General features: G+C 47.7%; 1 protein-coding gene across 1 annotated transcript in view; it reads left to right on the forward strand.

Moving 5' to 3' along the window:
• Window positions 1-700: 700 nt before the first annotated feature.
• Window positions 701-16,692, forward strand: part of PTPN11 (protein tyrosine phosphatase non-receptor type 11) — a 58,497-nt gene continuing 42,505 nt past the window's right edge. Inside the window, 3 exon segments of the mRNA XM_029051906.2 lie at window positions 701-795; window positions 11,361-11,483; window positions 15,707-15,901. Coding sequence (XP_028907739.1) covers window positions 782-795; window positions 11,361-11,483; window positions 15,707-15,901 — 332 coding nt within the window. The 5' untranslated portion in view covers window positions 701-781.

Genomic DNA, 16,692 nt, shown 5'->3' on the forward strand with positions numbered 1-16,692 from the left:
TGAGCCTCACGGGCGACAACCTGAAGACCCTGTATCTCCCCCAGCGCTTAGAACAGTGCTCTGCACCTAGTCGGCGCTTCACAAACACCACCATTATTATTATTAACTTCTCTGAGCCTCAGTTCCCTCATCTGCCAAATGGGGATGAAGACTTTGAGCCTCACGTGGGACAACCTGATGATCCCGGATCTCCCTCAGCGCTTAGAACTGCGCTCTGCACCTAGTCAGCGCTTCACAAAGACCAACGTTATTACTATTAACTTCTCTGTGCCTCAGTTCCCTCACCTGTAAAATGGGGATGAAGACTGGGAGCCTCACGTGGGACAATCTGATGAGCCTGCATCTCCCCCAGCGCTCAGAACAGGGCTCTGCACCTAGTCGGCGCTTAACAAATACCGACGTTATCAATGCGCCTGCGCGGGGGTCGCTTTGCGGGGGGGAGGGGGGGGAGGCACGGCGGAGTCGCGGGGTGATGACGCCAGGAGGCCGAGCGGGAGGGAGGGCGGCGGCGGCGCGGGGCGATGACGTCAGGGGCGCGGCGGCGAGGAGCCGGTCCTGGGGGGGGGCGGGGGGAAGGGGGCCGGGCCTGGCGGGGGGCGGGGCCGGAGGGGCCGGCGGGGAAGGGGGGGTCCGACCGCGTCTCCGGGAGCCTCGGGGTGGGGGGGGGGGGGCGGCGCGGCCCCCGCTCCGCCCGCAGCCCCCGCTCCGCCCGCAGCCCCCGCTCCGCCCGCGCGCTCCCGGGCGCGCTCCCGGCCCGCCTCAGCCGCCCCGGAGGAGCAACATGACATCCAGGAGGTGAGGAGGAGGAAAAAGAGGAGGCCCCATCCGCCTCCCCCCGGCGCCCACTCTCCGCCCACCGCCCCGCCACCCCCCAAAACGGGGTCCCCCGCCGCTCCCCCTTCCCGCCCCCCGCCTCAGCCTGCCACCGCAACCCTCCCGCGGCCCTTGCGGAGCTCCCCCTGCGAGCGGAGCGCCAGGCTAGGCGCTGGGGGCCCCGTAATCATCGCGGCGCTCCGTGGGAAGCGCTCAGCCTGGGCCCGCAGGGGTGAGGCCGGCCGGTGGGACCAGGCGCGGCGGGCATTAGAGGCCCCCCTGGCCCCCCGGCCGATGGGGCAGCACGGTGGATGTCGGGCCTCTCCTCGGCCCCCGCCACAGTCCCCCGAGTGCGCCTTCCCTTCATTCATTTCGTTTTCCCTTGGCAGCAGTGGCTTTTTGCAACCCGAGATTGGGCCCGTTTCCCCTTTGCGGGGGGGTTCGTCCTGAACCCCCCCCCTAAAGCCGGAGAGTCGATCGGGGCCGCGCGGGACATTCCGGGCTTATTGCTTCATGAGAATTGCATCATTATTACACCGGACTGTTAAAAGTAAATTGGGGGCGTTTGTTAAGCGCCCACTAGGTGCAAAGCGCGGTTCTAAGCGCTGGGAGATACAAGGTGGTCAGGGTGTCCACGTGGGGCTCTCGGTTTTAATCCCCATTTTACAGATGAGGTCACTGAGGCCCAGTGAAGCGACTGGCCCCCGGTCACCCAGCTGGCAGGCGGCGGGGTCGGGATTGATAATGTTGGTGTTTGTTCAGCGCCGACTATGTGCAGAGCACCTTTCTAAGCGCTGGGGTAGACACGGGGGAATCGGGTTGTCCCACGGAGGGTTCCCAGTCTTAATCCCCGTTTTGCAGATGAGGTCACCGAGGCCCAGAGAAGTGAAGCGACTGGCCCACGGTCACACAGCTGACGAGTGGCAGAGCCGGGATTCGAACCCACGACCTCTGACTCCCCAGCCCGGGCTCTTTCCACTGAGCCATGCTGCTGTGAGAGTAAAGGGGTGGTTGGGGGGGGGGGGGCAGTTCACTTCTGAATTTTAGGGCGCCAGGTCCAGTCGGGTTCGAGCCCACCCCTGGCCTCGATTTACCATCTTGTCTCAAGCATCATCATCATCATAATAATGTTGGTATTTGTTAAGCACTCACTCTGGGCCGAGCACTGTTCTAAGCGCCGGGGTATTCAATAGTATTGAGCGCTTACTATGTGCAGAGCACTGGTCTAAGCGCTTGGAACGTACAATTGGGCCATAGATAGAGACAATCCCTGCCCAATGACGGGCTCACGGTTTTATGGGGTAGATGCAGGGTAATCGGGTTGTCCCACGTGAGGCTCGCAGTCTTAATCCCCGTTTTACAGATGAGGGAACTGAGGCACCGAGAAGCGAAGTGACCTGCCCAAAGTCACACAGCTGACAGGTGGAGGAGCTGGGAGTAGAACCCATGACCTCTGAGTCCTAAGCCCGGGCTCTTTCCGCCTAGCCACACTGCTTCTAACCTCTCTGTGGCCATGGTTTCTAGTGGATAGAGCACTGGCCTAGGAGTCAGAAGGTCATGGGTTAATAATAATAATAATGGTGGTATTTGTTAAGCGCTTACTATGTGCAAAGCACTGTTCTAAGCATGGGGGGGAACAAGGTGATCAGGTTGTCCACATGGGGCTCACAGTTTTAATCCCCATTTTACAGATGAGGTAACTGAGGCACAGAGAAATGAAGTGACTTACCCAAAGTCACATAGGTGGCAAGCTGGTGGAGCCGGGATTAGAACCCACGACCTCTGACTCCCAAGCCCGGGCTCGTTCCACTGAGCCACGCTGCTTCTCTAATCCCGCCCCTCCTCTCCGTCTGCTGTGTGACCTTGGGCAGTTCGCTGCACTTCTCTGTCCCTCAGTCACCCCCTCTGTAAAATGGGGCTTGAGACTGTGAGCCCCACTTGGGACAGGGACTGTGTCCAGTATAATTTGCTGGTAGATATCCCAGCGCTCAGTACAGTGCTTGGCACGGAGTAAGCACTTAAATGTCATTATTAATATTCTAGATCTGCCCCGTCAAAACTCTGTTTGTTTTTTCTTTGAGGACCGGCTTTCTGACCGATACCTTCAGCACCCTTTGAAATAACGTTAAAGTATTTGTGATCCTTAGGCGCAGGTACTGAGATACAATATTATAATAATAATAATAATATTAAGCACGGTAAGCACTCACCTGTGCTAAGCACTAGGTTGGGTTACAAATTAGACTAGAAACGGTTCCCGTCCCACCTGCGGTTTGCAGTTTTAATAATGATAATGATGGTGTTTGTTAAACGCTTACTGGGTGCCAAGCACTGTTCTAAGCGCTGGGGTAGATACAGGGTCATCAGGTTGTCCCACGTGGGGCTCGCAGTCTTCGTCCCCATTTTACGGATGAGGTAACTGAGAAGTGAAGTGACTTGCCCAAAGCCACACAGCTGATAGGTGGCGGAGCCGGGATTAGAACCCACGTCCTCTGACTCCCAAGACCGGGCTCTTTCCACCGAGCCACGCTGCTTTGAGAGAGAGGGCGAACGTTCACTTTTATCCCCGTTGGACAGACGGAGGGACCGAGGCATGGAGCCGATAAGTGACTTGACCAGGGTCACACAACGAGCAGTTTGTTGGAGCAGAGAGGAGGACGTGTCTCCCGACACCCGGTCCCATGCTCTTTTCATTAGGCCCCGTTACCCGCGAAGAACCATTCGCCACACTGTAGTCCGTCCCTTTAGACGCTGCTTTCATTTTGGTTATTCTCATGCCTCGTTATTGTGTAGCATCGTTAATGCTATACTGTGTGCTTTGTTGACACCCGTTTTAGTATTTATTGTACCTCAGAGCATTAAAATAAAAACCGTTATTGTTGGTTAAGTGTCCCACCCCACAAGCATCCCCCTTTGCCCAGACGCAGAACTCTCTCCGGCTGTGGGGTGATTTGATCGAGAGATGTCTCAAGATATTAGGAGTCAGATTTTTGAAACCCTCCCCGAGGTACATACAACAGCTCTGTGTTCATGAGTGTTTTTGGAAATAACGCCTTTTAAAACTCATTGGAAGTGTGAGAGTTGGCAGATCTAATTGCAAGCCCTGAATGATCTGGTTAACACAACCGCGGTTTAGCGGCGTAGCGCATAACCTCAACGTTCGTGTAATACTTTAGTCACGTCAAGCACTTGTCCCGTCTTAATTGCTTTGCTCTCTATCAGAGTAGGCATTCGGCCTTTTGTTCCGCTTCGGCTTTTCCAGCCGAACAGGTAGCCGCCGTTCCAGTACGTGAGGCACCCGAAGCAACCGATAATCGTGATGATGTCGAGCGCTTCCTGTTTGCCAGGCACCGTACTGACCGCCGGAGTGGATGCAGGCAAATGGAGTCGGACACGGTCCGCGTCCTTTGTGGGGCTCACAGTCTCCTACCCCATTTTTACAGACGAGGTAACTGAGGCACAGAGAAGCGAACTGACGTGCGTCGCGTCACACAGCAGGCAACTGGTGGAGCTGCGGTTAGAACCCGTGACCTTCTGACTCCCGGGCCCGTGCTCTATCCACTACCCCATGCTCCCTTCTCTAGTGCCTTTTGCCCTAGAAAGCTGAAAATCCGGCATGGGCAAGAAAGCCATTTTTATTTAATTTAGCACTCGCCTAGGTATGTTCCTTTCCCACCTGCTGTGGAAGAGAAAGATATACCGTTACGAATTTCAAAAGCTAGCACTTCTCTCTAACCCACAAACGCATCAGGAACACTGTAAAGCCGCAAGCTTTTCGTGGACGGGGAACGTGCCTACCAACTCTGTTGTACTCTCCCAAGCGCTTAGTACAGTGCCCTGCGCCCAGTAAGTGCTTCCCTCTTGCCCACTTCTCTGATCCTTGCTCCCACTTCACTCTGACCGTAAATCTATTGGATGACCTTGGGGCTTCATGGAATTATAAGAGTTCAGATACAAGGTTTTAAAGTCCTTATGTAGCCGTTATATACGTTAGCATCTCTGTATCGGTATAGACGGAGAAGCTGGCAAGCGGTCACCTACGTTATTTGTCTCTAGTTGTCCTGTGGATCTTTGGCAGAGCTGAGATTAGAATCTAAACTTGTAGCCGGAAGAACGTCTCTCGGTCCACCAGCTACCGTCCTCTTAAAGAACCGTGCTAGCCTTAAACGGGAAAATTGTCGACCCGACGTAACGCGTCTCTCTTCCCCACTGACACGCTTTGTCTTCTTCCTGAAAGTTTTAGCGTAGCTCCTACTAGGAGGAATTTAAAACCTTTGGCAGTTCAGAGTGGACACTTTGATTTATATCATTATAATTACTGACTCAGTTTGCCTGGCAGAACCAGTAGTTTGCCCGCTGGTTGGAATGATGAGATCGGGCTGCCTTTATGAACTGTGTGTCCAAATTAAGGTCATCTTTTTGGCTAAGGCTGCAGAAGTCCTGGCTCCACTGCTTAGATTACAGCTTCCCTCTCTATAGCTCCGTCATTGTACGTATCGCAATAGAGTAGCCGAGGTGCCAGATAATATGTTCCTGTAACGGTTATTATTAGGCGATACTAACATTCGCCGATTTAGCAAAAGAGCAAGCTGAAAACAATGTCTCACAGCTCTCTCTAGGATTTGGAAAAACAAAGCTCAGGACCAGTGAGCAGCATTTATTTTTTTCTATTTAGGAAAATAAACAGTTTATTGTTCTACAGAGCCTCTGAGAAATGCGACAAGATATAATCGATTAGTTGGAGACATATGAAATGAGCTGATCTGAGACTTTTTTTTGTGTGTGTATGTGTGGGGGAAACAGCTAATTCCAAAACCCAAATCCCCTATTGGAAACCTGCCATTTATTCCATAGCAGGAGTAGTCCAAATACATCAAGAAACTCATGGGTAAAGTAAGAGTTCCATCTGGGTAACGTTCTCCCCAGAACATGATTTAGTGGCTTTTTTTCTGAGGTGCAGAGGGTTGGAGTGAGTTGCCCAAGATTAGGTTGTTGTCGAGGCAGGGAATTGAGCTTAAAATCCAGAATCTACACACGGGCCAAAATTTTGGGATCTGATAATTCGTGGGGTTGGGGATTAGGTGGGCAGAGAGCAGTTTTTGAGTACTTGCAGTAAGCACAAGTAGCAATCCGTGTAACTTCTGACAATAGTGAAAATTGAACCCAACATCCAACCCATCGTTGGGTGAAATATCCTTGCATTATGGGCAAACTTTCAAGCCAGAAGTTCTTTGTGAACCAAAGAGGCCCAATCCAGGAAAATTGCATTTTAAGTGGGGATCCTCGGGATCAGTAGAGCCCATTCCCTTTGCTCTTCGCAGCCAGATCGGCTCAGTGCCTTCCTCATTTGATCTTTCATTCAATCGTATTTATTGAGCACTCAAGCAGGGGACGTGTCCACCAACTCTAGAATATAATTCTATTTTTATAAATGATATGTGTATATTACAGTTCTGTTTCTATTGATGCCTTTTTGATGTCTGTCTCCCCATTTCTACATTGTGAGCCCACTGTGGGCCGAGATTGTCTCAATCTGTTGCTGAATTGTTCTTTCCGAGGGCTTAGTACAGTGCTCCGCACACGGTAAACACTCAATAAATACGATTGAATGACTGAATTCTCCCAAGCACTTAATGCAGTGCTCTGCTCACGGTTAGCGCTCATTAAATACCGTCGATTGGTTTATTGATCAACTCTCTTGAATCTTTTCCTCAAGTCGCACCCCCTGCTGGAATCCCCGCCCAACTTCTCCCCAGATCACCAAGCCTTCACTTGAACAATTTCTCCATGAAACCTTTCCCTGAGTAACCGGAACGGACGTAGCAGAGATTCCTTAGCCTCTGCCTTCCTTGATCTGATAATCCCTCGACTCTCCCTTTACCTCTCCCACCACATCGTGCACGTGTTTTTTCGATGATGGGGCTGTGAGGACCAGGGTCCAACGTGGAAGGAGGGAACGGGTGAAAAACTGAGAATTGAGTAACTTCTCTTAGGAGGCGTGAGAGAACGTGGGCCGATACGAGAAGCAGCACGGCTCAGTGGAAAGAGCACAGGCTTGGGAGTCAGAGGTCGCGGGTTCAAATGCCAGCTCCGCCACTTGTCAGCTGTGTGACTGTGGGCAAGTCATTTAACTTCTCTGGGCCTCGGTGACCTCATCTGTAAAATGGGGATTAAGACTGTGAGCCTCACGTGGGACAACCTGATTACCCTGTATCTACCCCAGTGCTTAGAACAGTGCTCTGCACATAGTAAGCGCTGAACAAATACCAACATTATTATTACACCTTTGAAAATAGACACGCAATGATGATGGGAAAAGGGGAAGCTCTCTCTGAGATTGTGAAGGGGTTTGTGAAATATCATAGTCAAAAGTTAGAGAAGCAGTTTGGCTTTGTGGATAGAGCGTGGGCCTGGGAATCAGAAGGACCTGGGTTCTAGTCCCGGCTCCACCACTCATTTGCTACGTGATCTTGTGCAGGTCACTTCACTTTTCTGTGGCTCAGAGATAGGGATATCCAACCTGATTACCTTTCATTTATTCATTCATTAATTCAGTCAGTCGTATTTATTGAGTGCGTACTGTGTGCAGAGCCCTGAGTTAAGCCCTTGGAAAGTACGATATAGCAATAAAGAGAGACCACCCTGCCCACAACGGGCTCACATCAAAACAAGTAAACGAGCGTCAATATAAATAAATAGAATTAGAGATACATTCATATATACAAAATATATATTACCTTGTGTTTACTCCAGTGCTTAGAGCAGTGCCTGGTATGTAGTAAGCGCTTAACAGAGACAATTAAAAAAAAAGTTCGAGTGGGGCAATAATTGTGTTTATTTCACATGTCGCACGTTTGTTCTCTTTTGTTTCCTCCCTACCGGTCCACTATCGCCTCATTGCCAAAATTCAGGGTGCTTAATTAACCTTAATGGCATCTCGATAGGTTAAGTGATTAATCTTACTCTCCCCAGTTACCTCCTCTGGACAGTGATTTTCCTGGCAGCAGAGTTGGGTCTCTAGTTAGTGGAGATTGGAAACTAGAAACTGAGGCTAAACTCTTGGTTTCGAGCCATTCGTTCTCCTTCACTGACAGAATGAAAGTGTCCGTCTTCTCTGCTCTGTCTCTACGGCACTCTCCCTCTCACGTTTCCTCCCTTCTCACTCTTCCCCATCCTTCCCTTTCACGTACTTAATATGCTCATCATCCAAGCCTCTCTGTTTCAGACTTACTTTGAATTTGGCTATGGGGTAGGTTTCTCTGCTCAATCTGTATTTCACCCAACTGGTTTTTGATTTTGCAGTTAATGACCAATCTGGTAACTTAGTTAGTCACCTCCGTATTAGCTGGTGTGAGAAGTAGAAGCGTGTCAACACGGTCGGTTATTCCTCACTTTGGGACCCGACTCGATGCGGCGGTCGCCTTCGTTACCAAGCAGAGTGGCCTCTCAATCAGCCATATTTGTTGAGCACTTATTGTGTACGGGCACTGTGCTAGGCACTCGGGGTGGGGGACAAAATAACAGAGTTAGTAGACCCGATCCCTACCCACATTACAGCCTAGAGGAGGTGGCTGACGTTAAAATAAATTACGGATAAATATTCAAGTGCTGTGGGGCTGAGGGTGGGATGAATAAAAAGTGCAAACCCCAAGTGGAAGGACAATACAGAAGGGATCGGGAGAAGAAGAAATGAGGACTTAGTTGGGGAAAGCCTCCTGGATGAGATCTGCCCTTAATCAGCCTATGTATTGAGCACTTACTATGTGGAGAGCATGGTACTAAGGGATTGGGAGAGTGCAGTATAATAATAATGATGGCATTTGTTTAGCGTTTACTATGTGCCAAGCACTGTTCGAAGCGCTAGAGGTGATAGAAGGTAATCAGGTTGTCCCACAAGGGCTCACAGTCTTAATCCCCATTTTACAGGTGGGGTAACTGAGGCTCAGAGAAGTGAAGTAACTTGCCCAAATTCACCCAGCTGACAGATGGCGGAGCCGGGATTAGAACCCATGACCTCTGACTCCCAAGCCCGGGCTCTTTCCACTGAGCCACGCTGTTTAGATTGGAACGGGGGTGTTTGGAGGTTGGACTGGTGAGGAGGCTAATGCAGTAGTCTGAATGGCACAAGGAGGTATTGGAAGCTTCAATATAATACTTTCACTCTGTCTAAAGTATAAATTAAGTTGGCTCTGACCTAAGTCTTTCTATGGAAATTTGAGGGGAAAGGGCTTAATTTAGGGCCATTTTAGAAGCTGGAAGCTCCATAATGATGTTTTTGTGTCTTCATGAAAGGTTTTTTTTTTCCTAGCTACAATACAGCCTGTTTCTATCAGAACATATAAACAAACATGGCATTAAATGGGACGGATCTCTTTTAATTGAGGCCACCCTGTATGGACCACTTTATCCATTTTTCATGTGGAAAGAACTGCTGAGCAGCCTCCTTCAATATTTGTTAACATGGTTAACCACTAAATTCAAGTTTACATGTGGTGGGTAAATAGAAAGATTGTGTGAAATTTGCTAAGTGTAGAACTTTTTGAAACAGTGGTTACGGGAGAGATGGGAGAAAAAGCCGAAGGGTTTTTATTTATTGGCCTCAACTTGGTGGGATCTGCAGAAATGATTGTGCCTTATGGGAAATGGAGGCTTCTTTTCGTTCCTTTGAGCCAGACTATTCTGCAGGCAGAAATGTGTGTTTCTAGAGCTGAAGGATTTAAGAGAAGATACAGCTGCAACATTATTGCCGCTGTTTGGGATATCGAGATAAATCTACAATTGGAGATAGTTTTATAACAGGTGACTAAAATAGGACATAGAAATTTACTTGAGCTTTTCTTGGATATTATAATAGTCCTCCCTCCGTTCTCTCACTTTCTCTTTCCCCCCATTATGGCTGTTCTGATTTTCTTTCCAAAAAAAGCCAAAGACTTAAGCCCAGGAAAACCTCCAGGCTGACTTCAGGCCCTTTGACCCCAATTGTACCGCGGTCCATCATAGCAAGTTGGGTCCGATGGGACCCGTGCCGTGCTGACAGAACCTCACCTTCTTCGTCCCCGGGTCGGCTCAGACATAATGAATCGTCTTATCCGAATTCAAAATCCAAATTAGGTTTCTTGGATTTCAGAGGATGGATGGTTTGAGAGAATCCCAAATTGGGAACAACGAACGTGGATTTCTATTTCTGTCCCGCCACAGTTGCACTTGGTCATTTTGGAGAAATGGAGGTATGAAGAGATTAGAACTTGTCCGTCTGCACAGTATCTACAGTTTATAATTCAAAGGGTTACTGAGTGATTTTTTTTTTTTGGAGGGGGAGAGGGGGCAGGGAAGGGAATGGTTATTTGGAAACCTTTAGACTCCAATGCCAAAGTGGTGTCTTCTGTGGTATGCAAAACTGCTTTCTGATCTGGAGCATGACCCCTTTTACTTGGAATTTGGCTGTTGTCTTTGCCAAAATTGTCTCAGGGAGATTACCATAAATTTGATCGCTTGGAAGGAACGAATAGAATTTGTAAAAATGATTTGATTCCAAATCATCTGTTCTCCTTCCACTTAGTTTTTCTGAAAAAGGACAGTGTTGTAAGAGCTTAATGGTGTTTATGGCAGCGAAAACCAGGTAGCCTAGAGGCGGACGTTACTCTAAGTTTTTGGACCTTCCCTTGAACTCTTAAACTGTCGTGATGTTATGATGTTCGCATTATCAAAATACCTGTCTTTCACAAAGCCTGTGTCTTGATTGTTCCCGATGACCAATACATGAATAATTTTCTTATTTGTTCCACGTTACCACTATAAGAGTGTAATTAATTTAGGTTTGATCTGCGTGTAGAATTTTTTCTTACGTCTACTGGTTAGCCTATTATAAGCCCGATATATGCCGATTCTAGTGCTGGAAAGAGTTGTAGGTTTATTTTATTTTTTTGTTTTTTGAAAAAGGCCACTGCATGTTTCTGATTAAGCACGTGGAAATAATGAAGAACTGTGTGAGTAGTTGTGGATTTTTTTTTTCTTTTGAAATCACTGACCAGAAATCTTTTGTTTCTTCTCGTCTTTATGGTTATGTTATCTAGGCCTTTAGACTTCTGTACTCTATTACCACTTGACTGGACTTAAATTTGAGAGTCCATGTGCAAGTTTTATCCAGATCAGAACAAAGCAGCCTATTTGCTAACAGGTGATAAACAAATGTCTCAGAACAAAGCCCGCACTATGGAGTTGACGCCATAAGCGTTACGTTGGATCAATAAAGTCCGGGGTAATTCAGATCTGGTTATTTCAGGGAACACTCCAGTCTGTGAACCTCAGCGAAAGTTGGGAGCCAGGAGGAAAATCCTCTTGCTGAAAGTTCCTAGGTCTGAGATCCAGAGTCGGCTTGCTCTTTTTCAGTCAATGATGATGTAATCGGGAGATGATAACTCTATTTGTACCTCGATCAGTGGTTTGGGAGACTCTTGCTAAAACGAAGCCTCCCCCAGACAGCGTACGGGTGGCCCGTTCCCATCGATTCTAACACGTTTCTTTTGTTTCTCTTTGTCTTTGCCAAGATGGTTTCACCCAAATATCACCGGAGTGGAGGCAGAGAATTTACTGCTGACGAGAGGAGTTGATGGCAGTTTCTTGGCTAGGCCCAGTAAGAGTAATCCAGGAGACTTCACACTTTCCGTTAGGTAAGTTGATCTTCATAAAGGGGGAATTTTCCAGGTAGAAAACATTGTTCTACTGTCTTTTGTTTTCTTCTTAAATAACCCTGGATGGAGAGATGGGAGCCAACAGAAAAGCAGATCTGCACAGGTGGCTGCCCTGAGGGTGAACAGAACCGTTTTGGGGGTCTGCCTGTGGCCCACTGATAGCAGCCCGAGTCCTGAACCTTCTCCGTGGCCTGGGTTCTAATCCCCGCTCCGCCGCTTGTCTGCTGTATGACCTTAGGCAAGTCACTTCACTCATTAAACTCATCTGTAAAATGGGAAATAAGACTGTGAGCCCCATGTGGGACAGCGACTCTGTCCAGCCCTCTTTGCTTGTATCCACTCCAGCGCTCCGTCTGGCGCCTGGCACATAGAAAGCCCTTAACAAATACCAGTATTATTATTATTGAGGGTGATGGGACCTAGTTTATTTGGGAGAAAGTTAGGGATGATGCTCCTTCTGTTTCCAAACTCTCAGGACAAAAGATGGAGGCAGCCAAGAATTAGTATCTAGCAAATGAAACCTTCTCTTCAATTGATGGTATTTATTGAGCCCTTACTGTTTGCAGAGCATCATCGCATCGGTGGTATTTATTGAGCCCTTTCCATGTGCAGAGCACGGTACTGAGCGCTTGGGACGGTACCACAGAGTTGGTAGACACCTGCCCCGTCCACAGCGACTTTGCAGTCTAGCGGCGGATACAGACATTAATATATATAATTTATAGAATACTGTACTAAGGTCTTGGGAAAGGACAGTACACAGAGGTGGTAGATGTGATTCACGCCCATTCGGGGCAGCTTAAAGTCTGCGGAGCCTCACGGTGCCGGCTCTTGGTTCTACTGTACTTTTTCCTGTCCCTCACCTCATCAGAAAATGTTCCTAATGAAATTTTCTGTAAGTTTGATTTTCCTGCATCCCCTCCCCGCAAAAAGCTGGAACCCGAATAGTCACTCAAAAGCCTGAAAAATCTTAAACAAGAAAGATATTTTCTCTCCTAACGCTGCTCCTCCTACTTTTCTCTTCGAAGATTGGCACTATTCTCTCTCCCTCTCCCAGGAGTTTGCTCACCTGGTTTCATCTTTGGCTTTTCAGTCTTTCGTCTTCGACAGTGGGTTGGTCTCTGAGTCCTACTGGTATTTCTCGTAAACTGTCAATCATTGGCGTTTATTTGAGCGCTTATTGTGGGTTGAGCGCTGTACTAAACACTTGGGAGAGAACAATACAATAGAGTAGGTAAACCTACTCTACCTTGATCCCGTCTATCTCGCCGCCGGCATTTCACCCATGTCGGCTTCGGCCCTGGAACGTCCCCCCCTTCATAGCCAACAGACATTCACTCTCTCCAACCTCAAAGCCTTACCGAAGGCACATCTCCTCCAAGAGGCCTTTCCTGATTAAGCCCTCATTTCCTCTTTTCCCACTCCCTTATGCATCGTCCTGAATCGCTCCCTTTATTCGTCCACCCTCCCGGCACGAAAACATTTACGTGCTGCGTATCTGTAATTTATTTATATTCAGGTCTCTCTCCCCCTCTAGAACGGGAACTGGTGGTGAGCAGGGAACCCGTCTGTCAACTGTTATATTGTACTCTCCTAAGCGCTTAGGACAGCATTCTGCGCACAGCAAGAACTCAGTAAATACGATCGACTGATTGTAAACCCAATCCCTGCCCACAAGGAGCTTGAAGGCTAAGGTGGGGAGACAGACATCAAAGCAGATTACAGATGGATATGTATATTAGTGCTGCAGGGCTGAGCGGCGGGTGAATATCGAAGTGCCTAAGCGGTACAGGCCCAGGTGCGTAGACAATGCAGTGGCAGTGGCTAATAGGGAGGGGAAATGAGGGGTTAGTCAGGGAAGGCTTCTTGGAGGAGGTGTCATTTTAGCGGGCCTCTGAAGAGGGGGAGAGTAGTGCTCTGTCGGATATGAAGGGGGAGGGAATTCCAGGCCAGAGGGAGGATGTGGGCAAGGGGTTAGCGGAGAGAAAGATGAGATCGCACTCCTGCGATAGGTTGGCAGACTGTCTCCTAGGTGCACCTTTTCTTCCATCCTTACCGTAGGTCAGGTTTTCTCCACCTCCCGGCAGGAGCCTCTAGGCTCTCCCCTTTCCGTTTATCCTACAAGTAACCGCCTTGCCGAACTGTAATAGTAATGTTGGGATTTGTTAAGCGCTTACTATGTGCAGAGCACTGTTCTAAGCGCTGGGGTAGATATAGCGTAATCAGGTTGTCCCCCGTGGGGCTCGCAGTTAATCTCCATTTTACAGATGAGGTAACTGAGGCACAGAGAAGTTAAGTGACTTGGCCCTCAGTCTAGCTCTTTGTCGACCATTCTCTCTGGCCACTGCACCCCGCTTCCTCTTGTATGGCATTACCTCTCCCTCCAAATCTGCCAAACCAGATCTCCACCCTCCACCCCCACCTTTAAAGTTCTTCCAGAAAATGCAGTTTCTTACTGAAGGTAATAAGAATAATAACGATGGTGTTTGTTAAGTGCCTACTATGTGCCAAGCACTGTTCTGAGCGCTGGGGGAGATGCAAGGTAATCAGGTTTTCCCCCGTGGGACTCACAGTCTTAATTCCCATTTTACAGATGAGGTAACTGAGGCACAGAAAAGTGAAGTGACTTGCCCAAAGTCACACAGCTGATAAGCGGCAGAGCCGGGATTAGAACCCACGACCTCTGACTCCCAAACCCGTGCTCTTTCCACTGAGCCACGTCCCTAACTAATCCCCAGCAGGGTTAACCCATCAGTCGTACCTTGGACTCATGTTTATCTCCCTATTTGTTTGAATTGCCTTTTTTTTAATTAGTTGTACGCTTACTCTTGTTCTAAGAATATGTTTGCCATTTATCTCTGTCTTACCCATTCACTGTAAGGTCCTCGAGCACAGGAACCATGCCTTCCGCTATTATTTTATATTTCCAAGGATTTAGTCCACTGCTGTGTCCTTAGTAGTAGCTAAAGAAATACTGACGACGATGTTGGCTGAGGGGAGCTGGTCTGTTGCAAGTTCCTCTTGTGGGTTTATTTTGTATCATTCTTGGAACTTGCAAATTACCTTCTTAGATAGGAGGATACTTTCGTAAGTAGACCCCGCTGGAGGAATCTTTCATGGTCTTGGGGTTGTCACATCTTTTTTTCATTCATTCAATCGTATTTATTGAGCGCTTACTATGTGCAGAGCACTGTACCAAGCGTTTGGAAAGTACAATTCAGCAACAGAGACGATCCCTACCCACAGTGGGCTCACAGTTTAGAATGGGGGGAGACAGACATCAAAACAAGTAAACAGGCATCAGTAGAAATAAAGAGAATTATAGATATATACACATCATTAATAAAATAAATAGAATTATAAATAATATTGGTATTTGTTAAGCGCTTACTATGCGCAGAGCACTGTTCTAAGCACTGGGGTAGATACAGGGTAATCGGGTTGTCCCACATGCACACAAGTGCTGTGGGGAGAGGGGTCGAGCAGAGGGAGGGAGTGGGGGTGATGGAGAGGGGAGGGGGAGCACAGGAAAAGGGGGACTTAGTCCGGGAAGGCCTCCTGGAGGAGGAAAGCTTTCAGTATATAATAATAATAATAAATTTTCTTAGGCAGCGTGGTTCCTTCCAGGATTTTTCAGACGTCTAAACTTCTAGGCAGGGATTATATTTTGCGGGGTTCGAGTTGTTTACTGCAATCCATACTCATCAGAGGTGGCCCAATACTGGGTGGTGATCGCTGCCAGAAAAAAACAAAAGCCTTTCTCCATATAGAAATATTAAGTAAAGTTTAATATTCCACCCATTCTGGCGGGAAAAATTTTCACTCTAGCTGTTAAGAATAGGATTATTTTCTCTCCCAACCACCAAGAATTTTTAAAAAAGCTTCTATGGATCAGAGACTGGGGAGACTGTTTTGTAGCCTCTTGTTCTTAATCTGAAATGCTCAGTTGCACTCAACTCTTTCTCCATTTTGGGTCCTGTTATCACCAAAAGATATTAAAGCTACTGTCTTAACTGGTACTTAAATATTAAGCGCTCTAGAGAGAGAGCTGTTTCATCCAGTGGATGTCATACTAGATTAAGCTGCCCTAGTCATGTTAGAATACTTATCCGTGTCAATTTTAGTGAAATTTAATATTTAGAATGAAATCCCTTTTAACCAGGTTAACCGCTTTTTCTCTTTGTGTGAATGAACTGCTTTAGGCGAAATGGAGCCGTCACCCACATCAAAATTCAAAATACTGGGGATTACTACGATCTCTATGGAGGAGAGAAGTTTGCCACGCTGGCTGAATTAGTGCAGTACTATATGGAACATCATGGGCAGTTGAAAGAGAAGAATGGAGATGTGATCGAGCTCAAGTATCCACTGAACTGTGCAGATCCTACCTCGGAAAGGTCAGTGAAACACACTGCCGTAGAAGCTGAAATGCATCGCGCTTCATAATGCACACGTAAAGCAACTAAGGCTCGAGAGACAAGTCTGTCTCCTTAACTGTGAATTTATTGTTAGCAATCAACCCATGGTATTTATTGAGTTATTACTTTGTGCAGAGTCCTGTACTCAGTACAGAATCAGCAGACACGTCCCCTGCCCCTAATGAGTTTACAGTTTCGGCGGGGAGACGGACATGAATTTGAATAAATAAGTAATTTATAATATGCAATTTAAAGATATGTACACAAATGCTGTGGGGTTGGGGCTTGGGCGGATATCAAATGTCCAAAAGTCACAAATCCAAGTGCTTAGACGACACAGAGGGGAGAGCGAGCGGGGGAGAAGAGGGCTCAATCGGGGAAGGCGTCTTGGAGATGTGTTAGCAAAAGAGAAAATTACAGGCATGTGACCTAACGCCAAATCCTAACCCAAATCCTTTTGATTATAACAACTTCTAGCAAATACCCAGTCTTTTGGCTATTAGGGGTGTCCCGGAATATTTCCATTTGTAATCCCTTACTTAGTAATTAAGGGATTTACTAGTTGAAGTCCAAATTTCTGTTGCGACGTACTACAAAAATAAATACATTTCTCTGTGGTAATCCACTTGACTGGTTATTCAGCCTCACTGCCAACAGATGTCAGTTTAACCACAAAAGTGGAAAAAGTAAGAGCCTCAAAGGCCTGGCTGGTTCCGTCGTCCGGACTTGTAGATGGTATTCCACAAATAAAGGAATATCTTGGCTCAAGA

This window comes from Ornithorhynchus anatinus, chromosome 2, assembly GCF_004115215.2.
Source record: "Ornithorhynchus anatinus isolate Pmale09 chromosome 2, mOrnAna1.pri.v4, whole genome shotgun sequence".
Classification (NCBI taxonomy): domain Eukaryota; kingdom Metazoa; phylum Chordata; class Mammalia; order Monotremata; family Ornithorhynchidae; genus Ornithorhynchus; species Ornithorhynchus anatinus.